Source organism: Paramisgurnus dabryanus, chromosome 13, assembly GCF_030506205.2.
Source record: "Paramisgurnus dabryanus chromosome 13, PD_genome_1.1, whole genome shotgun sequence".
NCBI lineage: Eukaryota > Metazoa > Chordata > Actinopteri > Cypriniformes > Cobitidae > Paramisgurnus > Paramisgurnus dabryanus.
Genome location: NC_133349.1, coordinates 8,045,234 through 8,072,986, shown reverse-complemented (window position 1 = coordinate 8,072,986; position 27,753 = coordinate 8,045,234). Strand labels below are relative to the sequence as shown.

Genomic DNA, 27,753 nt, shown 5'->3' with positions numbered 1-27,753 from the left:
TGTAAAACCCTTTCCTCATTGTTAAAACCAAAATTTAAAGACAATTTTTACATGTGGTCAGGTGTACCTATGGCAGTTTCGGACCCCGCTGGTCAGAATCTCACATCTCAGATTGCGTATTGAATGACAAGCACAAGGATTCACACGGTCTATACTTAGCTCTCCAAAGTCTATGCTGAAAGACACAATCTGAATACAGAGTGGCGGAACATTATTTTAAACACTTTAAACGCGTTTCTTTTGACGCATTTTTATGGCAGGGATTGCGTTTTAATGTGAACTTCTTCCTAATTAGTTAACAAGAGCGCAAAAGTCACCATTTGGACGCGCATGACAAAGGAGAAAATGGAAAGTTGTGTTCCAGTTAGGATTCAGTGATATAAAAAAAGAAAAGGAAAGCATTGGACAAAACACTGAAATATTTTCGCGAATGCATGTGAACTGTTAAAATGGCACTGCGGTTCGTTTCATTTTTGGTTCTCTGCATCTTTTTTATTCAAGGTAAGTTAATGGACGCAACTTATTTATGATTAAACACGTTTATGCTATTATTATAACTTTTATACTGGGTACTTGAGGCTAAAGTCGTTGGGTGTGGACACTAACTTAAATTATGTTTATGACCTTTTATTATTTTAGGGTTCATTACTAACTAAATTCTACATGCTGCCATGCTTCATATGAGCTATTAAGGCTTTTGTTTACGTCACTGTTGATCAATAACCCTGGGTCCCAGTTCGACAAATATGCCCTAAAACTATATACTGTTTTTGTTAAGTTAAAGTATGGACATTTGAGAGCATTAACAGAGATGGGACATACTATTGATTACTATTTGATAATAATTTGGACGCACGTCACCTTTGTTTACTTCACCTCTATTTTACTTTTTAACCAAACAACTTCTTGGTTATTATAAGACATTATGTTATTATCTATTAGGTAAGGTTAAATAAATACACTATACCTCTTGTTATATTATTTAGTGCCACAGGGCCAAACTGGATGTGCTGAAGTGGACTCCATGACCGAGGCCGTTGCTGGACAGGGTTTTATGTTGGGCTGCATTTCTTGCAAAAAGAGAGAAGAGGTGCCCGGTTCTGCTGTTGTGGACTGGCACTTTAAACCAGCTGAAACTGAGGAGTTTCTTCACGTTAGTATTTTAATTCGGGATCAGCAGGCCTGTGGTGTCAGAGAGACACATACACACAAAAAAATTGTACAAGGGCTGTCACTGGGACACTACCTTTTCAAAGAGTACCTGAAAGGTACATATGTGGTAGGTCTACTTTAAAGTTATCATGGTAGCCTACCTTAGATGTACAACTGTATTCCAAAATGGTACAAATAAGGACCTTTTTTAAAGGTGCCGTCCAGTGACAACTTTTGTACCTTATTTTCTAAAAGAGTGTATCTATAGATACTTTAGAGCAAAGCATGAAATAATTTTGCATAAATGAAATGAACAGCTTTGATCTTTAGACATTCTGCTGATGGAAAATCCCTTTAACCCACGTATGATCCTATACTGTACATCTCTGTCCCTTTCAGATTTCACAGTATGAATACCCTTCCTTTAACATTATCCATGAAACGTTTGAGGAAAGATTACAGTGGCGCGGGACGATGGGAACAAAGGATGTGCAAAACGGAGCCATCTTTATTCACAATGTCACATTTAATGACACTGGGACGTACCGTTGTACCTTTCAGCGGACACTGTTCCTTCCTCTTGGGGATGAACGGGTGACAATAACCAAAGATGTAGAACTCACCGTTGTGGAAAAGGGTAGGATGGTTTTAGATAAAGTCAATAATTATTCTACCTTTATCAAAAATGACAAATTAATGCTGGAATAAATCAAATTGGCAAAATATAAATCTTAATATGTATAACTCAATTTATGAATTTTATACAGTGTTACTGTAGTTCAATTAGTAGCTTATAGAAATCCCTGGAAGCACATATAGTGATTCAAGTTGCATAAGATAAAAGCATCCATGTAAATAATGCTTCAATTTTTTTGCTCCCCAGCCAACCGTGAGCTGACAGCTGTAATATCTGAGATTATGATGTATGTGGTGATCACACTCCTGCAGTTGTGGATGATCGGAGTGCTGATTTACTGCTATAAGAAGATTTATGCTGAGAATGAAGCTCGAGAGGCCAGAAAAGCTGCACGTGCTCAAAACGCGTGAGGGTCTTTTTTATGCTTATCTGATAAGTACTGTAGAAAAATCTGGTTAATTACATTTTTAAGACATGTCTTTTAAATCTTTGTTTTCCCAGACTCCTTGACTCAAAGGATTCTTGTGATGGGGTGCATCTGGAATAACTAAAATATTGGTTAGTATTCAACAGTTAGAGTCTTTTGTGAATTAAGGTAGTTTTACTGTTGAGGATGAGACATTTAGATAGTATTATAGCATTGCATTTACTATGCACCTAATGTTGACTTTGCATTTATCTGAGATATACGTAAATAACTTCTTTAAGGTTTGAACTGTAAATTTTGTAGAAAATAAAATTGTTGGCAGAAGAACAGAAAACACACTGCTTTCTTAATTTGCTTGTTTATTGATAAACAATAAAAAAAACTAATAAACTAAGGTAATATTGTACAAATTTTGGCCATTGAGATAAAAAGTTTTATAAAGATGACGTCAGTACATATATGTGGAAGGTTATGTACTTCACAATGCATCCCATATAATGTATCCCATATAATAGAAGACCCAACAAGAATTAAAACCCCAAAACATTTAAAAAATCAGATGTTTAATTTTTTAAAGATTTCAATTCTTGTTTAAAAGTTCTTTCATTAAGAAGTTTTCTGACTCCATGAGAGCATCATATAAAGCATCTTTCCCTGCAGTTCCAGCAGATTTTAATGGGCCAGACAATAATTCTCTCATCCTATGTTGGTTAGTGGCTTTAGCACGGATTTTATCGTAATCCTCATGAGTGATGATGTTCCTCTGAAGAAGTTCATCCAGAATGGAGTCCACGTTATGAACTCGATCTATTAGAGTTTTCCGATGCGTATCAACGAAATGTTGACCTATCAAGAGATGGAAAATGCATTGGGTCAGACTGCATTATCTGAGGATGTTGAATTATCTATTTTTGATTAATCAAACCTTTTTTTAAGTGCCTAAAATGTCACTTATTATCTTTCCAAAATTTTATGTATTTCATGTTTTACATTTTATTGTAATAGCATTACTTACCATTAGACGGCGCACTTGAGCCTCCTGTCGAAGGTTCGGCTCTGCCTTGAGGTCCTGCTGGAAATTAGGTCAAAATCATTATTGTAGGCTACTTGTGCTGTGTAACTCTTACAATTTATTACATAATTCACATGACCATGTAAATACTTTGATATAAAGCTGTTTAACATTCAAATGTAGTCTATTCAATATGGCATGTTGAATGAACAAATTATGGAGACAATAACTTTAAATGTAATACATTTTTCAGTTTCGATTGTCATTACTCGATCTTTTTAACCCGATATATACTCCCTAAGACTAGTGTTTTATATATATATATATATATATATATATATAGCCATAAATTGATATTTAAGCCCACTAAACCGACAATGAAATCGAAAGTAAAACTAACTTCAGCTCTGCAATGTGTAAAAAATGTAAATTGTGAAATAACTTTAAAACACAGTGCTACAAATGTAAGAATAATGTTATGCTTTATAACATCCCTTACGATACTTTAACATCAAAAGTATTTTAAAGATTAGTCTAGTTTAGAAAAAACACGTTTTTGATGTTGTTCAAAACAATAAACTTGCCGCAAAATCATAATTTCTTTATAGTTACTCACATAATGGTTAATTTGCACTAATTTCCTTTTCTTTCGTTTGTGTTTAACTGGTTTCTTCATTGACATTATAGTTTGCATAACTTCCGTATTCTCGCGCACTGTGCACGTTTCTCAAACTTCCCTTTACAAAATGAAGTTTTTCTGTTGGCTATCTTTTGCAATAATGTTTACTTACATTGTCCTAGGGCTTTTTTCAGGTCCTCTGCTTGTTGATTACACCCAATAGCTTCTAAAACTTGAATTGTTACTGCTGGAGCTTTTTTGGATGTGAAAGTGTTTATCATCAGATCTGCGAGTTCGAAAGAGTGTTCAGTTTTATCGACCGCGGCTCGGCTGACGCGTGGTGGTTCTCCTCGATCGCGCAATTTGTCTTTAAATCGTTTTAATTTCTCACTCTCCAGATCATCAAATATGTCGACCAGATGATCTTTAACAGTTTTCTCCATGTTTTCTTCTTATGTCTCTTCCAGTGGCCGATGACACGAGACTTAAAGCAGCTGTGGGTTGAACTTATGGAAAGGAGGTGGAGATGAATCATTTCATGTATTCCTTACATATTCATTTAAGCACCTTCCCAAAAACCCTGTGTTACAAGAAGATAAAAACTTTTTAGTACATAGGCAAATCCTATGTTTACTATAAATCCCACATTTCCCACAAATCCCACATTAAATGCACATTTAATTATCTGTAATGTGTTTTGAGTTAAGGATTAATGTTAATTTAAGCCAAACACGAATGTAAGAACAACTCAACAAAAAGCCACATGAAGTCCCTACATGCAAACCTGCCGGCCATTAGTCCAAGGTTAAATTTTAATCTTTGTAGTCACACTTCAGAGGAAAAGCTACACACAAATGGGCGGGAAGATTTATTCCAGACAGCAAACCTTAGAACATCATTTTATTCTCATTCACAGACAACAAAAATACTTTGCAATTGTTTGTTATTGGTAGAAATGATTTATTAACAACAGAACTTGGTCACAGTCTATTTGATTTATCTGTAATTTAGCACAAATTGGTGACAGATTACTGTTTATTCTGTTAGTTTGTGTTTCATATGTTTGTTAATAAAAAATATTTTATTTGCAAACATGTTAAAATAACATCAATTTGCCTATTCTTTGTATGACAATGTTTAAATGTGTATAGGAAATAGCTTGAAGTACTTATCCTATATAAGATTTACTTTTTTGTGAAAAACAAATTATATAAGAGTTCAAAACACTCAAAAAGTCATGTTTTCTTTTGAATGGACATTTTTAGCAGGCTCTTATTTTAAGGTTCAGAATCAGTAATTTCACTTTAATGGCAACAGAATGTTTATTATTCAGTAATTTAAATGCCTTATTTTTCACAAATGTCATTTCATTATTTTACTGCAAAACCCTCAAAGTGCATGCACGCTTTTTTGCAAAAACGTCCACTTCTTAAAAATATTCCACTTCTTTTGACAAGACAGGTCTGTCACGGTAGGAAATCCATTGTTTCCTCCGTGTCATGTGTTGTGTTTGTACTCACGTCAGTCTCCTTGTGCTCATTTGGATCATTACAGCCACCTGTGTGTTGATTGTCTGGCTCCAGCTGATCCTCATCACCACTCTGCTATATATACTCACCGATCTCTCTGTCTGTTGTCAGATCCTCATTCATGTTTGCAGCCCTACACGTTGGATTATCGTCTTCTGTTCCTGTGTGTGGATTAGCGTTTGTGTTGTCGTCTTCGTGTGAATGTTCCGGTCTGTTCCTGGTTTTCATCCATTGACCATCTTCACATTCACCACCAACTTCACCCCCCAGCACTTTCCACGCCACCGTAGTCCTTCAGTCACCGTTGCAACACTCTGGGCTCAGCTGCTCATTCAGTTTATATTGTGTATTTACCTTTTGTAAATAAACCTTCTCTGACTGCCTGCATTTGCTTCCTCCTCTTCTGCGATTCGTTACAGAAGGATCTGACCATCTTGGAAGCAGCAGGCGATCGCTTCCCATCTCATCTGGAGGAATTTCTACAGAGAGCCATCAGTCGTATGGATCGTCAGGACAAAGGTGGATGAGATGGGTCGAGCTTTCCAAGCAAAAGGTGTCCGAGCTTGCTCTTCAGGCACAACAACAACAACCACCACCACTTTGTCGCTCCTTTTTGTCTCATTGTTCTCTACATTTCGCTCTCCAGCCCCGCACCTTCACCACGGAAGAGATGAAGGTAGCTTTCGTGCTGTCACTGCTGACTGGGAAGGCTGCCCTCTGGGGGACGCCGGTGTGGGAGAACCAGGACATCTGCTGTGCTTCGTTCCACGCTCTCTCTAAAGAGATGAAACGCGGCAAGACGTCTCACGGATCTTCGTCAAGAGGACAGGTCCGTATCTGATTATGCTATTGAGTTCTGCACCCTGGCGGCGGAGTGTAAGTGGAACGAAGAGGCGCAGTGGGATCACTTCCTGCATGGGTTGGCTGACCGCATCCAGCAGGAAATCCGCGCAGTCGAACTCCCCACCTCTCTCAACGGATTAATCGACCTTACCATCAGAGTTGACAACCGTCTCGACCAAGCCGCTAAACGGAGGGGGAAAGCAGTTCTCGCGACTAGATCGAAGGCTCGTCTACCGTGTTCTGAGGCTGCGGTCAGCCCACTTGGAGATCCTGAACCCATGCAGGTGGGGCGAGCTTTCAAGCTTGGCTTTCGCGGGAGGAGAGGATCAGGCGGAGATCCCTTGGACTGTGTTTGTACTGTGGCAGCAATGAACATCACATCCAGCGCTGCCCGGTAAAAGACCAAGCCCGATAGTAAAACTGAGGCTACTAGCGGGCGGGATCTCTGCCAGGAAGACCTTATCTACATCGACACTTCTTCCGGTGAAACTACGGTGGTCCACCCACGCACACGACAGTCAGGCACTTTTGGATTCTGGGGCAGAGGTAGGCTTGTTGCGATAGTCGGTGAAACGATGATTCCCGGTGCTTCAGCCTCTCAGCGGTTAGATCACTTGCCCACCGCGACACCATCTTTCACCGTCACTTTGATATTTTCTTGTAATTAAATCATTTAGTTTCGTTAGAGAGAGCAAACACTTTCAACTGAATGTGTCTGCTGTCCTGTCTGAATTCAGCGGCTGCGGGTGTCAGATTTCATTATTCCTGTCAGACTGTGGCGAGCAGACGATGGCAGAAGCCGCGTGCTTACTCGTTTTTGTTATAAGATACATATATGATGTTTAATATAGGCAAGATCGTTTTGTTGTTGTTTTTCATTAAGAATAATAATAAATCCATCATTCAAGCAGCGCTTTATGGAGGAATAGCCGGTTGCTCTGCTTGGGACTGGCGGGTTTCTGTCAGAAGTACCTGCGCACATTGACTCAAGCACTTAAACCAGCTGTTGCACTCGTATTTGCACGCAAATTCATATGCGATTTTACGCAGCGCACGCAAGCGCTGGATTTAAACAACAGTTGCATCTAATTCAAAAGTGAAAGTAAAATGCACACTTCTGTGGATTTATAAGCCCCTCCCACCCAGTGAAACCAGTATCACCGGGTTTGTCACACGCTGATTAACCGGTGGGAAAATTCTGTCACCGCAACAACCCTAGGCAGAGGGTAACTTCATTGACTTCACGTTTGCCAGTAAGCTCAAGATTCCTCTCACCTCTCTCAAGCACCCCATTGCACCTTTTGCACTCAACGGACACAAATTGCCAGTCATCACCCAAACCACCATACCTGTTTCCCTCGTCACATCCGGCAACCATACAGAAGAGATTTCATTTTTCATCATGGACTCACCCCAGTCTCCCATTGTTCTCGGTCATACAAGGCAAGTTATATTCTTTGTCTGTTCCAGAGACAGCGGCCATGGAGAAATATATATCCAGTTCTCTAGCAATGGGGTTCATCCGTCCTTCCTCTTCTCCAGCAGGGGCGGGGTTCTTTTTTGTGGGGAAGAAGGACGGATCTCTACGACCTTGTATTGACTACCGAGGGTTGAACAACATAATGGTAAAGAATACTTATCCTTTGCCGCTTATGTCTTCAGCTTTCGAGAGATTGCAGGGAGCGTCCGTCTTCACTAAATTGGACTTGCGTAATGCTTATCAGTTGGTCTGCATCAGGGAGGGGGATGAGTGGAAGACTGCTTTTAACACCCCTAGAGGCCATTTTGAGTATTGCGTGATGCCCTTCGGGCTAACAAACTCGCCCGCAGTCTTCCAAGCACTCGTTAATGAAGTGTTGCGAGACATGGTAGATCTATTCATATGTTTACCTGGATGACATATTGATTTTTTTCTTCGTCTCTCCAGGAACACGTGCAACACGTACGACGAGTGCTTCTGCGGTTGCTAGAGAATGGATTGTTTGTCAAGGGGGAGAAATGCGTTTTTCATGCACAGTTTGTTTCCTTCCTAGGACATATCGTTTCGACTGAGGGTGTTCGCATGGATCCTGACAAAGTTAAGGCTGTGGTAGATTGGCCATCCCCAGAGTCTCGCAAGGCCCTGCAGAGATTTCTGGGGTTCGCCAATTTTGACCGGCGTTTTATTCGCAATTTCAGCCAACTAGACGCGCCTCTGACTGCCTTGACCTCCCCTAGAACTACGTTCAGGTGGTCAGACACACCCGAGGAGTCAATCAAGAGTTGCTTCGTTTCAGCTCCGATTCTCGTAACCCCTGATCGATCATGTCAGTTCATAGTGGAGGTCGACGCGTCAGAGGTGGGGGTAGGAGCAGTTCTTTCGCAGCGAACATCCTCAGACGGAAAGGTCCATCCTTGCACGTTTTATTCCCATCGTCTTTCTCCTGCAGAAGTTAACTATGACATTGGTAATAGAGAGTTGTTGGCAGTCAAACTTGCATTGGAAGAATGGCGTCACTGGTTAGAAGGGTCGGGTGTACCTTTTATCGTTTGGACTGATCATAAGAACCTTGAATACATTAGAACTGCCAAAAGACTCAACTCCAGGCAGGCTCGGTGGGCTCGAAGGTGTTGACAGCCTTAGAAGGGGTAACGCCCCTGGCCCGTTGCCCACCAAACCGCTTATATGTACCGGAGGAGTTACGGTCCAATGTTATTCAGTGGGGTCATTGTTCCAGTGTGGCTTGTCATCCAGGGGTGAGTCGCACAAAATTTCTAGTTAAGCAATGATTCTGGTGGCCGAGGATGGCTCGTGACATCCACAATTTTGTTTTGGCTGCTCTGTTTGTGCTGTTGGGAACTTCCAATCGCCCCCCTGATGGGTTATTTTTACCGCTGCCAGTCCCTTCGAGACCCTGGTCCCACATCGCGCTAGATTTTATTACCACCCTCCCAGGGTAATACGGTGATTTTAACCGTACTGGACCGATTCTCTAAGGCGACCCATTTTATTCCCTTCCCCAAATAACCATCAGCCAAGGAAACAGCGGTAACTGTCGTAGACCACGTCTTCTGCTTACATGGCCTCCCGACAGACGTGGTCTCCAACAGGGGTCTCCAATTCGATTCCAGATTTTGGCGAGAATTTTGTAAATTGCTAGGGGCAACTGTTAGTCTTTCTTCTGGGTTTCATCCCCAGAGCAACGGTCAAACCGAGCGAGCCAACAAAGATGTGGAGAGGGTGTTACGATGTTTGGTCTCTAAGAATCCCTCGTCCTGGAGCCAACACCTCTCTATGGTGGAGTACGCACACAATTCATTGCCAGTGTCATCTACCGGCATATCACCGTTCAAGTGTAGTTTAGGTTACCAGCCACCTAATTTTCCTAGTATGGAATCCGAGGTCTCGGTCCCCTCCGCACACGCTTTTGTCCAGAGGTGTCACCGAACCTGGACCAGAGCTTGTGAAGCTCTACTCCAGGCGAGGTTGCGCACCAAGGCTAAGGCCGATCGCCACCGGTCCAAGCCTCCCGTTTACGTTGTCGGTCAAAAAGTGTGGCTTTCTACCCAGAATATTCCGATGCGTTCCGTCTCGAATAAGCTTGCTCCCAAATTTATTGGCCCGTTTGCTGTTGCCAAAATCATTAATCCGGTAACAGTCCGCCTTAACCTCCCTCCTGCGTACAGGAGAGTTCATCCTGCGTTCCACATTTCTAAAATTAAACCTGTATTTCGTTCTCGTCTTAACCCGCCAGTTCCGGTTCCCCCCGCCTCGTCTCGTAGCTGGGGAACCAACCTATTCGGTTAACCGTATTCTGGACTCCAGACAAAGGGGACGCGGATTTCAGTACTTGGTAGACTGGGAAGGTTACGGTCCGGAGGAGAGAAGTTGGGTTCCTGCTCAGGACATATTGGATCACAGCCTTATTGATGATTACAATCAAGAGGTAGTAGGCTGGGATCATCAGGGGACGTCCTAGGGGAGGGGGTACTGTCACGTTAGGAAATTCATTGTTTACTCCATGTCATGTGTTGTGTTTGTGTTTGTACTCACGTCAGTCTCCATGTGCTCATTTGGATCATTACAGCCACCAGTGTGTTGATTGTCTCGCTCCAGCTGATCCTCATCACCACTCTGCTATATATTCTCACCGATCTCTCTGTCTGTTGTCAGATCCTCATTCATGTTTGCAGCCCTACACGTTGGATTATCGTCTTCTGTTCCTGTGTGTGGATTAGCGTTCGTGTTGTCGTCTTTGTGTGAATGTTCCGGTCTGTTCCTGGTTTTCATCCATTGACCATCTTCACATTCACCACCGACTTCACCATCCAGCACTTTCCACGCCACCGTAGTCCTTCAGTCACCGTTGCAACACTCTGGACTCAGCTGCTCATTCAGTTTATATTGTGTATTTACCTTTTGTAAATAAACCTTCTCTGATTGCCTGCATTTGCTTCCTCCTCTTTTACAAGTCATTACAAGGTCATAATCATTTTGAAGGAATAATTTTTACATTTGTAACATGGAAGTGTTTATCAGATCTGTGAGATCGTAGAAGTTTTCTTTATTCCGATTCCGCAATTTGTTTTTAATTTAATTTTTTGTTAGCTTGTCCCAGATCATCAAATATCTCGACCAGATGATATTTAACAACAGTCTTCTACATGTTTTCTTGTATGCACTTCCAGTGTCCAATAGCAGCTGCAGGTTGAGGAGGTGGAGACGAATCCTTTTATTTCTTACAGATTTACATTCAACACATTTTCAAAAATGTTACAAGAATTTACACCTAGGTGTCCCATTACTTTTAAAACATAAGACAATGCCTATGTTTATAATTTGTATAATTATTAGACAATTATTTACTTGACGAATGCAATTTTCATAAGTAAATATTTTTAGGTAAAACTAATGTTAACTGAGACCAAACAAGCTGTGAGAGCAACTCAACAAACAAGCTACCACACGAAGACCCGCAAGCCTGCAGGCAGAAAGCCATTAGTTCAAAATTAAGTTTTTATCTTTGTAAACACTTCAGAGGAAAAGCTACACCCAAATGGGCGGGACACTTTTATGATTTGTATAAAAAGAAAAGTCAAGCAAAACATGCGCCAAATTTCATTTATGCATGCACATGATACGCACTACGCAGTCCTTCCCGTTGACTTAATATTGCGCATCTTTTGTGTTGTGTTATGTACAGGTTAGTCTTTTTTTTTTTTTTTGGAATTTTGCGTATGTATTGCACAACTATTCACACTGCGTGCTATATATGCACTTAATGAGAATTGGTGGTTGCAGCATTTCAGAAAGCAAACATGTATAAAAACACGATCTTATTCTCATTCACAGACAGCTTCAGCCCAAAATACTTTGCAAAAATTAACTTTCTCTTTGATTCAAACAAAAAGCCACTGAGCAACAATTGGTGAAAAATTACTGTTTATTGTGTTATTTTTTTAATTGACAAAAAATATACATGAATGTGAATAGGGAAAGTCTTAGAATACATATCCTACCAAACCGGTAGTTAAGTGCTGAGCTAAACCATTTCATTTAAATATACAATCATTTAAATGGTAATTTAATACAAATTAATTTGCATAATACAGTGGAGTTTAATTAATAAACTAAAAAAGTTGTTTAGGATTAATTTTGTCTAAAAACTGTAAAAGTATGTTAGTAAAATACTTTTTCAAAAGTATTGTACAGTATTTCAAGTCTATTCAGGCTTGTGGAATTAATGAAGAGCTCAAACATCACCTCTGTCAAAATGATTACGATAATGACCAAAGTTTTGTCCAAAGAAGTGAATTTAATAGAAGTGAAGGTTAAAAAAAAAGATTGCATGCACTTAGAGGGTTTTGCATCTGTACTCTTTATATATAACCTGCATTTAATTGCAAAAGAGAGACGTTTTTTGTATGACTTCAGAGTCCAGGGAAGAGGTAGAAGTGCTTGGTTAGTGTTGCTCTGTCTTTACACACCATTTGTTTGTAGCCTCCTATCATACGTTTATCGCTCTCAAAGCGTCTCATAACCTGTAAATACAGAACATATTGTGATATGAAGCACTGATTTATAAAAATTAACTAGAAATGTCTCTTTAATAAAGGGTGCTATAGGTGAACCATTTTTGTCTGTGTGGTTCCATAAAGAACCTTTCGGTCAAAAAAAGTTCTTTAAACTATAAATGTAAATTTTTTTTTTACAAAAATGGTTCTTCTATCTATAGCTATAAATAACTTTTTGTAATGTGGCTTTTTTTAAGAGTGTTAATACTGTTTGACAGAAAATCGAAAACTGTACAAAGGTTGCTTTCTTATGATTTGCAGCAGCATTTGATTTACCTTCCTGAACAATTCCTCAATGTGATCCTCATGCGCACATTTCCCAAACACATCCACTACGCATCGAACATAAAACGATCCATATTTAATGTGCCGGTAGGATTTGGTGTCTGTGGAGAAAATTCAGTAGTGGATCATGAAATTAGTTTCTTTGCAAAGCACTCTTTGCTTGCCAAGTATAGGTAAGACTTTGTATGGTTTCAGTAAGGTGAAAGATTAGGGGGTCTCTGAATACCCAGCAAGCAATTTTGCGGCTAATAGACGTCTAGTAGCCGTCTAAACACCCCCCTGACGTCTAGGCTAAAACAAGGCTAATTTTGGGCTGTCAGTGAAAATCTAGTAGACGTCTATCATAGCCCAAGAAATAGACTAGTCATCAAATAGACGGCTATTAAACGTCTACATATATACGTCTAATAGACGGTGAATGTGGGTCTAGGCTAAAACAAGGCTAATTTTGGGCTGTCAGTGAAAATCTAGTAGACGTCTATCATAGCCCAAGAATAGACTAGCCGTTAAATAGACGGCTATTAAACGACTACACGTGTGTGTCTAATAAAGAACAAAAGAATGGCTAAAGAATTATTTTTAATCCAGTAAAAAGGTTCTCATAAACATGCAATCATGCAATTTATTACAAAAAATATTGTTAATACAATAGAAATTCAGATAAGACAAAATGAAGAAAAACTACTTTTAACAAAAAGAATAAAAACAGTAACAAAATAAAAGCATATATAACAAATACAATTTCAAAAATGAAATAACATCTAAACATTAACAAACTATCTTCAGTTCACGTCAACTTATTAATTGTACTAATTTCTATACCCCCCCCCCGTGCTCCCTGGTGCCTGTTTGAAATGCCCCCATTGCATCCTTCACTTCCAGTTCTGTTGCTGCTGGGAAGTTGTTCAACACAGCATCTGCCAAATATGATATGAAAAGAATGCATGAGACAAGTATTTCTGCTTTATTTTAAATGTGATAGTCATTCTCTTTTGAAAAAGTCATATATAAATATTGACAGGCAACAGTAATCATACCGTTCTCATTACTAACAGAAGTGCATGTTTCTCTGCGTGTGACATTTTTGGAACTAGCAAAAGAGTCTTAAAGGCAGGGTATCTGATTTTGATCCAGAATTTTTTTTTTTGTTATGCTGGTTGAAAGTCTCCTCAAATATTGATAGCTCTCACTATGTTAAGTTAAGTTGTCTAAATGTTTATTTTTATATATTTGTGTCATCTATAAAAGGCGTAGGACCAAAAAACGTTCAACAAATCATTGAACCCTGACCGAATGCAATAATTGGACGTGGGCATGGGCCAGTTACCGGTTTGAAGGTATACTGAGATTTTCAGAGTCAAGGTTTTTAAAAAAACACAAAAATTTTCTGTGATACCGTTTTCAATGTATGAACTGTGTTTACACAAAGTGAATTAAATCATGTAATTGAATTCATGTTTACATTTACAATTGAAAGAATATTATCATTTAAAGGCTTTATTTTTACCTGGCATAAACGTTGTTTGTTGCTTAAAAATAAAATGTATTGTGTCCAGTTGAAAAGTTGATGTTTTAATATGCAGACATTTGAAAATAACACATTTTAGTGTCACAATGGCAATACCACAACACCGTGGTATTTTTGCTTACGGTTATCATACTGCCAGAATCTCATTCCGGCCCATAATTGGGCGCATTAAATTTTTGCCCCTCTTCTGTGAATGTGTTTTGCATGCCACTTCACAACCTGTTCACACTCTGTAAAAATAGGGAGAATCAAATAAACCTTCCTGCTGAATTGACACAGGAGCTACAAAACGAAAGACATTTTGAAACAACAAAAAAAAAACATCTGGATGAGCAAAGAGGAAAAACCCAAATTAACATTGGTAAGTTCACTGCTTTTCTGCAAGATGGAAACAGCTACAGGTCTGAAAGGGTCGTTGCAGTGTTTCTTTTGGAAAGGTAGGTATGCAGTGTGATTCTATTTTGATGGATTCAGATTGTATTTTAATGAAACTTGTTGCTTATGTAGTTTGTTTACGAATAAGTGTAATGATATTTATCTTTTCAAATTTCTAAACGTGCTGTATTTATTTCGGATAAAAAACAGTTGTTTATGTTGGTTATTTTGGTAATGTTATTCACTTTGTCAGTCTTACTGGTTAATGAGATAGGAGTGTGCTTCTGGTTGGTGCGTGTAGGCTAAAGTTAGTATTTTTCAAAATCAAATACCCTGCCCTTTAAGATGCCAAGCATAAAATATTCACAATACAATCTTATTGACATAAAACCTGTCAAATGTCTAAAAATAAAACATCTAAACAATATTGTATGGATAAGTAAACTGTTGTATCGGCAAAGAGTAATTTAATCTGGGGCTTTTAATATTTAGAAAATATTAAGGCAGTATCGGACTGTCGTCAATTACTCCTCACATAACCTAATGTCATATTAAAACTACTATTTTGTGAAACACCATGTAGCCTAAAACTACATACAAACACACTTACCTTTAATAACTGAGAACTGATGTTTTTTCAAATGCTTGCTTCTGCAGTGGACCACCACAATTCATGTTGAACTTTGAAATTAATGAATTTTAGTGAACTCTAAAATACAAAAGACAATGTCGTTAACAGTTGCAGACTGAAATATTTTCTGATTTTTTGTGACCACATGAAAGACTGTGTTGACAACACAATGTCTGATTAATATTGCATGTTTAGAGAATTTACCTGTCCAGCATTCTTCCGGCACGGTCTCTCAAGTTTCTCCCTCCAGTTTCGCACAGCTTTGACACCTGAATAGCACATGCCTATGTCAGTAATTGTACAGTATTGTATGCTTCAGTGTACAAATGTTTACCAACCTTAAAGGTTAATGCCCACTGACCTGCAAGTTTTCCCTCACTAACACAATAAAACTCTTTTTTCCAACAGACTGAAGGCCTGTCAGTTAAATCCATTATGGAAAATAGCTTTCCCCCACAATCTATCTCTGCATGCATAATTGTAAAGCACCACATTGCCTACATTACTGTAAGCAACACAGTAATAACTTAGCTAAGTTACTGCTGTTACTAAAAAGCAGCCTACAAATCACTCATGTAAATCTTCAGTGTAACGTTACATAGACTCATTTAACTCCACTATTTTATTACATTGCAGGTTGTACTGTTTAGGTTTTATAAAACATGGGTTACTTTACTACGTTATACTGTTAAGTTACCCGCAAGAATGTCGCGATTCCAACAACAAATAAAGTAAATCCATTTTAAACACATGTAAAATAAAATAATAAAAAAAACTTACAAGACCAAACAAGTGTGGTACATACTTTCCTCGTGGCTGCTCGCTGATGTTGTTGCTTTTCAAAAAGCGGAAATCTTTCTCGTGAGATTTGGCCCCGTGTTTGTGTACTGCTGCCATCTAGCGGTTCGGAGTTGTAACTGGATTTTGTTTATCTTTGAAATACGGTCAAATAATGAATGTTATGCGTGACAGCAGATATTCAGATAAGATAAATAAAACCAAACATCTTATTTCACTGGTGTCTTTGCATGCCTGATAAAATATCATAATTCTTGCAAGTTATTTTGGCAAAAACAAAATTTTATTAAATTCAAGGTTATTTTGGGCTAAACATGGTTTGTTCGTAGTCGGTCTATTTATGAGCTAAATAGTGGTTATGTATGACGGTGCATAAAACACTTAAAGAAATTAAACATTGTAATCGCTGTTAACTTTGCTTACAATGACATACCATACATCTCACAAGTTATTTTGGCAAAAACCACATGTAATTAAATTAATGGTTATTTCTGGGCTAAACGTGGGTTATTCGTAGTCGGTCTATTTGTAAGCTAAATAGTGGCTAGTACAGACGGTGTATAAAACACTTTAAAGAAATGAAACAAAATACCTTAATCGCTTTGAACTTTGTTTACATGATTAAATATCATACATCTCACAAATCATTTTGGCAAAACAACATGTAATTAAATTAATGGTTATTTCTGGGCTAAACGTGGGTTATTCGTAGTCGGTCTATTTGTAAGCTAAATAGTGGCTAGTACAGACGGTGCATGAAACACTTTAAATAAATGAAACAAAATACATTAATTGCTTTGAACTTTGTTTACATTATTAAATATCATACATCTCACAAATAATTTTGGCAAAACAACATGTAATTAAATTCATGGTTATTTCTGGGCTAAACGTGGTTTATTCGTAGTCGGTCTATTTATGAGCTAAATTATGACTACGTACAGACGATGCATAAAACACTTTAAAGAAATGAAAAGAAATACCTTGTAATCGCTGTTAACTTTGCTTACATGATAAAATAGCATCCATCTCACAAATTATTTTGTCAAAAACCACATGTAACCAAATTAAAGTTTAATTGGGCTAGAAGTGGGCTAGGCACAGCCCGGCTATATCGGGTCTATACTGAAACGAGACGTTGAAATGACGGCTATTGCTTGCTGGGTACTAACCAGGGGTGGAGGACATCAGAGAGATAAAATCTTTCTCCTTGTGTTCAAAGTCGTCTCCCTCTATTTCCTTTGGCTGTTCAAGCTCACCATCACTGACCCACACGTGTCCATGTTCATCTGGACAGAGATGTGCAAGGCATTTTTAAACAGCAATGATGTATTGAATGTTAATTGTCACTGAAAACTTTATTGTCATATTTTAGTACCTCCTCTGCAGGCTTGGATAAGAATAACCTTTGGTTTATTAAGCAGAGCTGGACAATTCGATGAGTTCAGATGGGTGTAGATTTTGTCAACCAGGAGGATATCATTGTTTTTCTTATCGTAATGGACACCTAATATTGTGTCCCGTTTTCCATGGGACATTATAACCACAAAGGTGCTGTCTGAATCCGCATGCTCCTTACGCTGAGCGAAGCTCTTGATGACATCATCCATTTCCTAGAAAAGCAAATGCATGAGGTTAAATGAATGAAGACGACATTAAAAATGAAGAAATTAGAATACAAAATAAATGTTTATGTTGTAAAACTTGAACAGAAAGATAAGAAAATGGTGAATGCAACAATTTGTAAAATATACAGAAGTATGCAAGCTCTGCATAAATATAGTTTTCATGAGACAGCAGTTTCTGTACCTACTTTTCCGGAAAGATTTTTATATTTCACAACTGCATAATCTAGCTGTTGTAACAGCCACTCCATGTTCTCTTCATCTTTCTCCGCCCCTCTCCTGTTCATGGATGGGTTGTCAAAATCTATGTTGGTTATAAGCAGCGCCAGGCGTTTTCTTACAGACTTATCCAATGGTTTGTAAACCTAACAACAAACCCAAAGGTGCATAATGTTAATATAAAACATAGCACAGATTCTTTCAGTATTTCACAATTTTTGCTAAAATGAAAGACTTACCTCCTCATCCTTCTCTTTAAGAATTTTGGAGAGCGGGTTAAATCTTTGCGTGTGAGGGAGAGCTCCCTCACTACCTCCCACACTTTCGTGCGCCTCACGCGCTACCTCCCACACCTCACACGCTACCTCCCACACCTCACACGCTACCTCCCACACCTCACACGCTACCTCACACACCTCACACGCTACCTCACACACCTCACACGCTACCTCCCACACCTCCCACACCTCACGCGCCCTCTCCCATATCTCCCTCGCTACCTCACACATCTTAAGCCGAAAGTATACTAGGGACGTCCGCGTATGCGCGCCGTCCGCATGACGTCATTTTCGTCATCAAGAGGGTCCGCGGCCGGCCGCGCGGACCGTCCACGTGCAGCCCAAAATTTGAGACCGCGCGGACAGTCCGCGTACAGTCCGCGTACAACAGCGCATGCGCGTGAAAATATTTAGACAGTGCACTCCACTATAAACAATTATACAAAGGAAATAGACAGCATTTGCACACACACTATGGTTTTTCTTCTTTAACTTTTACTTCTTCCAAGAACAGAAAGCTCTGGAGCATGTTTGTTTGATTCCTGTTCTTTGTTGTCTTGTTATTTGTTCTAAACTGTGTTTGCAATGGTTGATCAGTTACTTTTCTTCTCCTAACCTAATGTTTTAATGTACTGTAAATGTCCCCAAATCAGTGCTGCCCTGACAGCCTGTTAGACTAATAAATTGAATTAGAAATCATTTGTATTGCGTATAGTGTCGAACGCGGCCATCCGCGTGTAGCCGCGGGGAGTATACTCGAAAAGCTGCGCGGACGCGTGCGCGCGCGAGCCGGACGCGGACGCGGAAAAAAAGTATACCGCGGCCTTTATGCGTGTCAGGGGAAGCTCACTCGCTACCTCTCACATCTCCCTCGCTACCTCTCACATCTCCCTCGCTACCTCCCACACCTCACGCGTGTCAGGGGGAGCTCCCTCGCTATAGGTATACTTACTAGAAATGTTCGCGTATGCGGACCGCGGTCGTCGGCTACCGCGCGGACCGTCCGCGGGAAGATGACCTTCATTTTTATAGTATACCGTCGTCGAAGACACCATTTGAAGATAAACGTAGGTGTTTATGGTTGCAATAAGCCCTCAACCGGACAGACTGGAGTGATGAAATCATCTGAAAATCTTTAAATAATTTGAATAGAAAATAATTAGAGAAGATATCTGTTGTTCTGTCGAAGTCTGTTCCCTCTGTCTCTTATAGCGTTTTCATCACGTTACGTTTATAATTTATTTAGAAAGATTAAAGTTTCGAATGAGTCCATAATATCAATAATGTTACTATTTATTAAAGTTTTCATATTTTTTTCGTTTTCTATTACTTCTTTTTACCTTCTATCTTAGCCTATGTCTTCTTCCTGTTTGTTCTAAATTATGATGTTTAACGTTACTAATAAATATATAAACATAGCACACGCACGCACGCACGCACGCACACACGCACACACACACACACACACACACATTCTGGTTTCCATGTTTTGTGGGGACATTCCATAGACGTAATGCATTTTATACTGTACAAACTGTATATTCTATTCCCAGTGGCGGAGCCAGAGGGGTGTCCAGGGTGGCAGACACCCTTGACATGTCACTGACCACCCCCGTGTGCCACCCCAAATTTAATGCGCTACTTTCACTTAATCGCTATGTTTATTTTCGACGTGCGGCAGCGCAGCACAATGTTAAAAACAAACATTATGAATATTAACCCTCCCTGTGTTCGCGGCGCAAACTCTTTATTTTTCAATCACTGCGCAAAGAGACTTGGATTACTCTGCTGATTTTGGACATACAGATATGATTTATACATCATTTAAAACGTTAAAGTGTCATTTTTTTGTGTGTCTATAAAAACATGTTGTGCTTTTCACAAAATTAAGAAAATATACATAATGCGCATTCTGTTATCTCTCCATCAGTGACGCCTTTTTAAAAACGCGTCAGAAAAATTACTGTAACTTAACGAATACTTTTCATACCATCAAAAGATAAATGTCATGTCTACATAATGCTTGGAATCTCTTTAAAATGATGTAAGTGAAGTCGTACATTGCTAATACTACATGATTTCACTGTATATGCTGGAAGTGTGGTAATTTTCTTGTGGACTGAATAAAGTCTAAGATTGCCAATTCTTATTACAACAAAACCCAGCACCATGTTTTCATTCTTGACTTGATCTGTATATGCTACTGTATGATTGTTAATTCGACTGGATTGCCACATTGAACTTGAAAGCGCGACGCGCATATCCGATAGTGCGCCTGCACAGGCAGAGCATAAACGACTTCATGTTCGCGTCTTTTTGGCTTAAACGGACAAATGCTCATATGTCAAAATAGCTGTCTTGGTGATTTTCATAGTAAACATTTGGTTACTGTACGTCTTAAACGAATAAACATTTTATTGCATTCGGTCTTAGCCTAACCTGTTGAAGTCTCTCTGTCATTAAAGTTAATTAAATATCAAAAGAAAAAAGAAAACTTTTGCATCTTCTGTATCTTCGTAAATAAAGATTAATCCAAACATCCTTTGTGTTGAGCTCTGCTATCTGAAGTAAGTTTAAGGTTTATCATGGAGTTTAGATTTCCTGATCTTTTGCTTCATTAAAGTGATAGTTCACAAAATGAAAATTCTGTCATCATTTTTACATCCTTATGTTGTTCTAAACCTGTACGAATTTATTTTTTTCTGATGAACACAAAAGAAGATATTTTGATAAATGATGGTATGCACACAGCTGTAACCATTGACTTCCATAGTAGGAATAAAAACAACATGATGGAATTCAATGGATATACACCATTAATTGTGTGCTTACCATCATTTATCAAAATATCTTCTTTTGTATTAATTAAAATAAAATACAGGTTTAGAACAACATAAGGGTGAGTAAATGACAGAATTTTCATTTTTGGGTGAATCCCTTTAACAGACAGTAAATCAGATGTAAGAAATACAGTAGAAAAATGTAAAATTCACCCTTATTATGTTTACATCTAATGCGATCATTTATGCTTTCTTGATACATGGTTACACGTCATTTTCTTTTATGGTCTATGGACCCCCTAAAGTAGCTTTGGCCACCCCCTGGCCACCCCAATAAAAAAATTCTAGTTCCGCCATTGTCTATTCCCCTTACCTACCCCATTCCCTAACCCCAACCATCACAGAAACCCTTCTGCTACTTCACATTTTCAAGAAACATCATGTTTGATTTATAAGCTAGTTTCCTCATGGGGACATCAAAATGTCCCCACAAGGTCACAAAAACACTGGTATTCCTATCTTTGTGGGGACAATTGGTCCCCGCAACGTGATAATTACCAGGTACACACACACACACACACACACACGATGTAAAGTGTTAATAATATATAAACAGGCCTATACAAATTAATTTGTATGTAAACATAATAGTTTTAGAACAAACACGTAGGCTAAACATATAAGGAAGAAATTGAAAACAGGAAATGATGAAATATTTAATAAATGATATTATACAGAATACATGATAGTACTGCTCTTATAAGTACTTCAGCGATTCATACTGTAAAAATAATTGATTTACCAATAAAGAACAATACATATACATTACATACATGCACACATCAGTAGCCAAGCCATTTAAACTTTTAATTTATTTAAAAAATAAATGTAACTTGATGAAAACGTTATAAGAAACATTACACTTAAGAGAAATATAGGGGAAACATACTCCTACAGAACACAGGATCCATAAAAATAACAGTTTAACGCTAAAACACCCCTATTGCGGAGCTGTCACCAGTTGGGCTCCGGCCACAAAAAACGTCATCTCTGTTTGCAAACACGCAAAAGGTCTATAAAAAATAATTTGTGCACTACATTAGTTAGCAATTATTTATTGTTTGCGCTTTTTGTGATGGCTGTTGAATAAGTATAATGATATATTTTTTTCTGCTGGAGCAGATTGTGAAGAAATATGATGGTTCAGTATTTTACTTATTTTACAGGATCTTTGTTTCTTACCATAGTTGTAAAAGTATTCAAAGCCATAGCCATTATTTTACCCTGCAGTTCAACTTTGTAAACCTGCGAATTCTTCATTAAATGAACATTATTATGTAAAGGATATTGCGGTGTGGACATTGCTTATTCCAATTCAAGCTAACATATTAATTAGTCTCTCTCATGTCTAATAAGCCCGCTCTCTTCCCAGTTCTGGGTGATGATATGTGTTTAGATGGGGTTCATTTTGCTTATAGGCCGTCTTACATGTGACATCAAAGTACCGTAAGCTTGATGTCATACGCCATTTATACATTTGTTTGAGCTATGAATAAAATAAAATAAATATTTTCTCATTTTATTTGGTTCATCTTATTTTAGTGGGTAGACTAAGTATCTTATGGCTAAAATATATTTTATTTTAATTCATTTAATTTTAATTCATTTAGCACATTTGCATCTGATGCTGCGTGCACCAGCATTAAATGTAATGTTTCGGGGCGCAGAATCAGGCACAAATGGGTTAAACAATATTTGGAAACATGGAAGCCTCCACACCTCGCTAATCTTAAAGTATTGCCGGTAGGTGCCCTCCCAAGTACTTGGACAACAAAATGCAATTCATCTTCTGTAAATTATTTACAAATGGCCATCTCTAACATACTTGGTTGCACGCGTGTCTGAACTTTCATAAACCAATATAAGTCATGAATAAATAATAATAAAACAAGCCTCACATCAAGAGCAAAATTTTTTTTTGACAGAATGCAACAGAAACAGCCTAACAACCATCAATAATACCGACTTAACACACAGAGAAAGCGCGTGAGAGTGTGGAAGGTGGTGCGTGAGGTGTGGTAGGTAGCGAGGGAGATGTGGGAGATAGCCCATGAGATGTGGGAGGTGTGTGAGGTAGCGAGGGAGATGTGGAAGATAGCCCATGATATGTGGGAGGTGTGTGAGGTAGCGAGGGAGATGTGGGAGGTGTGGGAGGTAGCCCATGAGATGTGGGAGGTGTGTGAGGTAGCGAGGGAGATGTGGGAGATAGCCCATGATATGTGGGAGGTGTGTAAGGTAGCGAGGGAGATGTGGGAGGTAGCCCATGATATGTGTGAGGTGTGTGAGGTAGCGCGTGAGGTGTGAGAGGTAGCACGTGAGGAGTGGGAGGTGTGTGAGGTAGCGCGTGAGGTGTGTGAGGTAGCGCGTGAGGTAGCGCGTGAGGTGTGGGAGGTAGCGCGTGAGGTGTGGGAGGTAGCGAGGAAGGTGTGTGAGGTAGCGCGTGAGGTGTGGGAGGTGTGTGAGGTAGCGAGGGAGGTGTGGGAGATAGCCCATGATATGTGGGAGGTGTGTGAGGTAGCGCGTGAGGTGTGGGAGGTGTGTGAGGTAGCGAGGGAGGTGTGGGAGATAGCCCATGATATGTGGGAGGTGTGTGAGGTAGCGCGTGAGGTGTGTGAGGTAGTGTGTGAGGTGGAGGAGGTGTGTGAGGTAGCGCGTGAGGTGTGTGAGGTAGCGCGTGAGGTGTGTGAGGTAGCGCGTGAGGTGTGGGAGGTAGCGAGAGAGGTGTGTGAGGTAGCGAGGGAGGTGTGGGAGGTAGCGAGGGAGGTGTGTGAGGTGTGTGAGGTGTGTGAGGTAGCGCGTGAGGTGTGGGAGGTGTGGGAGGTGTGGGAGGTATGGGAGGTAGTGAGGGAGGTGTGTGAGGTGTGTGATGTAGCGCGTGAGGTGTGGGAGGTAGCGTGTGAGGTGTGTGAGGTAGCGAGGGAGGTGTGTGAGGTAGCGAGGGAGGTGTGTGAGGTGTGTGAGGTAGCGCGTGAGGTGTGGGAGGTAGCGAGAGAGGTGTGTGAGGTGTGTGAGGTAGCGCGTGAGGTGTGGGAGGTAGCGAGGGAGGTGTGTGAGGTGTGTGAGGTAGCGCGTGAGGTGTGGGAGGTAGTGAGGGAGGTGTGTGAGGTGTGTGAGGTGTGTGATGTAGCGCGTGAGGTGTGTGAGGTAGCGTGTGAGGTGTGTGAGGTAGCGAGGGAGGTGTGTGAGGTAGCGAGGGAGGTGTGTGAGGTGTGTGAGGTAGCGTGGGAGGTGTGGGAGGTAGCGAGGGAGGTGTGTGAGGTGTGTGAGGTAGCGTGTGAGGTGTGGGAGGTAGTGTGTGAGGTGTGGGAGGTGTGTGAGGTAGCGCGTGAGGTGTGGGAGGTAGCGAGGGAGTGTGTGAGGTGTGTGAGGTAGCGTGTGAGGTGTGTTAGGTAGTGTGTGAGGTGTGGGAGGTGTGGGAGGTAGCGCGTGAGGTGTGTGAGGTAGCGCGTGAGGTGTGTGAGGTAGCGCGTGAGGTGTGTGAGGTAGCGCGTGAGGTGTGTGAGGTAGCGCGTGATGTGTGGGAGGTAGCGAGGGAGGTGTGTGAGGTAGCGCGTGAGGTGTGTGAGGTAGCGAGGGAGGTGTGTGAGGTGTGTGATGTAGCGCGTGAGGTGTGTGATGTAGCGTGTGAGGTGTGTGAGGTGTGTGAGGTAGCGCGTGAGGTAGCGTGTGAGGTGTGTGAGGTAGCCTGGGAGGTGTGGGAGGTAGCGTGGGAGGTGTGGGAGGTATTGAGGGAGGTGTGTGAGGTGTGGGAGGTAGCGCGTGAGGTGTGGGAGGTACGAAAATTAACCATGGTTTTACTACAGTTAAAACCAAAAAAACATGGTTACTGTAGTAAAACCATAGTAACTCCAAAATAACAATGGTTTTGACAATCATGTTTTTAAAAACCATAGTAAAACCATAGTTAGTGTAGTAAAACCATGGTTTTGCTGATAGTAATAAATACACCAAAAAAAAACATGGTTACTACACTTTTACCACAATATAACCATGGTTAATTTTCGCAAGAGGTAGCGCGGGAGATGTGGGAGATAGCCCATGAGATGTGTGAGGTGTGTGATGTAGCGCGTGAGGTGTGGGAGGTACGAAAATTAACCATGGTTTTACTACAGTTAAAACCAAAAAAACATGGTTACTGTAGTAAAACCATAGTAACTCCAAAATAACAATGGTTTTGACAATCATGTTTTTTTAAAAACCATAGTAAAACCATAGTTAGTGTAGTAAAACCATAGTTTTGCTGATAGTAATCAATACACCAAAAAAACATGGTTACTACACTTTTACCACAATATAACCATGGTTAATTTTTGTAAGAGGTAGCGCGTGAGGTGTGGGAGGAAGCGAGGGAGGTGTGTGAGGTAGCGCCTGAGGTGTGGGAGGTACGAAAATTAACCATGGTTTTACTACAGTTAAAACCAAAAAAACATGGTTACTGTAGTAAAACCATAGTAACTCCAAAATAACAATGGTTTTGACAATCATGTTTTTTTTTAAAAAACCATAGTAAAACCATAGTTAGTGTAGTAAAACCATGGTTTTGCTGATAGTAATCAATAAACCAAAAAAACATGGTTACTACACTTTTACCACAATATAACCATGGTTAATTTTCGCAAGAGGTAGCGCGGGAGATGTGGGAGATAGCCCATGAGATGTGTGAGGTGTGTGATGTAGCGCGTGAGGTGTGGGAGGTAGAGCGTGAGGTGTGGGAGGTAGAGCGTGAGGTGTGGGAGGTAGCGTGTGAGGTGTGGGAGGTAACGCGTGAGGTGTGGGAGGTAGCGTGTGAGGTGTGTGAGGTAGCGTGTGAGGTGTGTGAGGTAGCGCGTGAGGTGTGGGAGGTAGCGCGTGAGGCGCACGAAAGTGTGGGAGGTAGTGAGGGAGCTCTCCCTCACACGCAAAGATTTTACCCCATCTGGAATTTTGTCTTTAAATTGTTGGTTGCATGTAGTAAGCTCTAATGATACCGGACAATCATCTGACAGGCTATCATCAGTTTTCTGAACACTTTGTGATGCTTTTAAGTCGACCTCCACGGGTTTAGTAAATAGTTGAGCTACAGGTTGAACTACATTTTGAGCCCCAGAAGTGCCTAAAAATCAAAACACATTTAAAAAATATTACTGACAATGTTATTACAACACTATTCATTTAAATACAGTTTCATACAGTAGTATAAGGCTTTATACATGTGTACATTGCCTATTTATTGTGTGTCACGCTCAATAATTTCCACTAATTTGCTTTTATTTCATTTGTGTTTAACTGATCTCTTAAGGTTTCTTCATTGACATTATAGTTTGCATAACTTCGGTATTCTCGCGTTTCTCAAACTTCCCTTTACAAAATGTAGTTTTTCTGTTTGCTATCTTTTGCAATAATGTTTACTTACATTGTCCTAGGGCTTTTTTCAGGTCCTCTGCTTGTTGATTACACGCAATAGCTTCTAAAACTTGAATTGTTACTGCCGGAGCTTTTTTGGATGTGAAAGTGTTTATCATCAGATCTGCGAGTTCGAAAGAGAGTTCAGTTTTATCGACCGCGGCTCGGCTGACGCGTGGTTCTTCTCTTCGATCGCGCAATTTGTCTTTAAATCGTTTTAATTTCTCATTCTCCAGATCATCAAATATGTCGACCAGGTGATCTTTAACAGTCTTCTCCATGTTTTCTTCTTATGTCTCTTCCAGTGGCCGATGACACGAGAAGTAAAGCAGCTGTGGGTTGAACTTATGGAAAGGAGGTGGAGATGAATCATTTCATGTATTCCTTTCATTTTCACTTAAGCACCTTCCCAAAAACCCTGTGTTACAAGAAGATAAAAACTTTTTAGTACATAGCAAATCCTATGTTTATTATAAATCCCACATTTCCCACAAATCCCACATTAAATGCACATTTTATTATCTGTAATGGGTTTTGAGTTAAGGATTAATGTTAATTTAAGCCAAACACGAATGTAAGAACAACTCAACAAAAAGCCACATGAAGTCCCTACATGCAAACCTGCCGGCCATTAGTCCAAGGTTAAATTTAATCTTTGTAGTCACACTTCAGAGGAAAAGGTAGAGGAAAAGATTTATTTATGACAGCAAACCTGGATTAGAACATCATTTTATTCTCATTCACAGACAACAAAAATACTCTGCAATTGTTTGTTATTGGTAGAAATGATTTATTAACAACAGAACTTGGTCACAGTCTATTCGATTAATCTGTAATTTAGCACAAATTGGTGACAGATTACTGTTTATTCTGTTAGTTTGTGTTTCATATGTTAGTTCATAAAAATATTTTATTTGCAAACATGTTAAAATAACGTCAATTTGCCTATTCTTTGTATGACAATGTTTAAATGTGTATAGGAAATAGCTTGAAGTACTTATCCTATATAAGATTTACTTTTTTGTGAAAAACAAATTATATAAGAGTTCAAAACCCTCAAAAAGTCACGTTTTCTTTTGAATGGACATTTTTATCAGGCTCTTATTTTAAGGTTCAGAATCAGTAATTTCACTTTAATGGCAACAGAATGTTTATTATTCAGTTATTTAAATGCCTTATTTTTCACAAATGTCATTTCATTCTTTTACTGCAAAACCCTCAAAGTGCATGCACGCTTTTTTGCAAAAACTTCCACTTCTTAAAAATATTCCACTTCTTTTGACAAGACAGGTCATAATCATTATCATTTTGAAGGAATAATTTTTACATTTGTAACATGGAAGTGTTTATCAGATATGCGAGAGCGTACAAGTTTTCTTTATTCCGATCGCGCAATTTGTTTTTAATTTTATTTTTTGTTAGCTTGTCCCAGATCATCAAATATCTCGACCAGATGATATTTAACAACAGTCTTCTACATGTTTTCTTGGATGTATCTTCCAGTGTCCGATGACATGAG

The 27,753-nt window shown here is 39.6% G+C and overlaps 3 protein-coding genes and 1 long non-coding RNA gene across 7 annotated transcripts; 1 reads left to right on the top strand and 3 right to left on the bottom strand.

The window, feature by feature from the left end:
* The first annotated feature begins 116 nt into the window (after positions 1-116).
* LOC135789085 (sodium channel regulatory subunit beta-1) lies at positions 117-27,493 on the top strand. 3 transcript variants are annotated; one of them, XM_065298698.2, is made up of 6 exons: positions 117-501; positions 987-1,153; positions 1,552-1,789; positions 2,036-2,195; positions 2,291-2,347; positions 26,540-27,493. In XM_065298698.2, the coding sequence occupies exons 1-5, from the start codon at positions 450-452 to the stop codon at positions 2,334-2,336; spliced, it is 663 nt and encodes a 220-aa protein (XP_065154770.1). In that variant the 5' UTR covers positions 117-449; the 3' UTR covers positions 2,337-2,347; positions 26,540-27,493. The 3 variants fall into 3 exon arrangements, with proteins under 3 accessions (XP_065154770.1, XP_065154771.1, XP_065154769.1); XM_065298699.2 differs by lacking the exon at positions 26,540-27,493 and adding an exon at positions 5,488-5,786; XM_065298697.2 differs by lacking the exon at positions 26,540-27,493 and adding an exon at positions 4,315-4,952.
* On the bottom strand, positions 2,559-4,320 carry pycard (PYD and CARD domain containing). The gene is made up of 3 exons (XM_065298705.2): positions 4,020-4,320; positions 3,232-3,288; positions 2,559-3,062 (listed from the first exon to the last, which is right to left on the bottom strand). Exons 1-3 carry the CDS (start codon positions 4,288-4,290, stop codon positions 2,797-2,799), a joined length of 594 nt encoding a protein of 197 aa, XP_065154777.1. The 5' UTR covers positions 4,291-4,320; the 3' UTR covers positions 2,559-2,796.
* On the bottom strand, positions 11,625-26,545 carry LOC135789071 (caspase a-like). The gene is made up of 8 exons (XM_073811544.1): positions 26,245-26,545; positions 25,763-25,944; positions 17,974-17,985; positions 17,704-17,880; positions 17,269-17,503; positions 17,063-17,179; positions 12,550-12,659; positions 11,625-12,240 (listed from the first exon to the last, which is right to left on the bottom strand). Exons 1-8 carry the CDS (start codon positions 26,513-26,515, stop codon positions 12,130-12,132), a joined length of 1,215 nt encoding a protein of 404 aa, XP_073667645.1. The 5' UTR covers positions 26,516-26,545; the 3' UTR covers positions 11,625-12,129.
* On the bottom strand, positions 12,677-17,056 carry LOC135789094 (uncharacterized). Of its 2 annotated transcripts, none has more exons than XR_010547485.2 (4): positions 15,873-17,056; positions 15,297-15,361; positions 15,072-15,170; positions 12,677-13,475 (listed from the first exon to the last, which is right to left on the bottom strand). It is a non-coding gene; the product is annotated as an uncharacterized lncRNA (long non-coding RNA). The 2 variants fall into 2 exon arrangements; XR_010547486.2 differs by having other exon boundaries at positions 15,898-17,056.
* Positions 27,494-27,753: the final 260 nt, after the last annotated feature.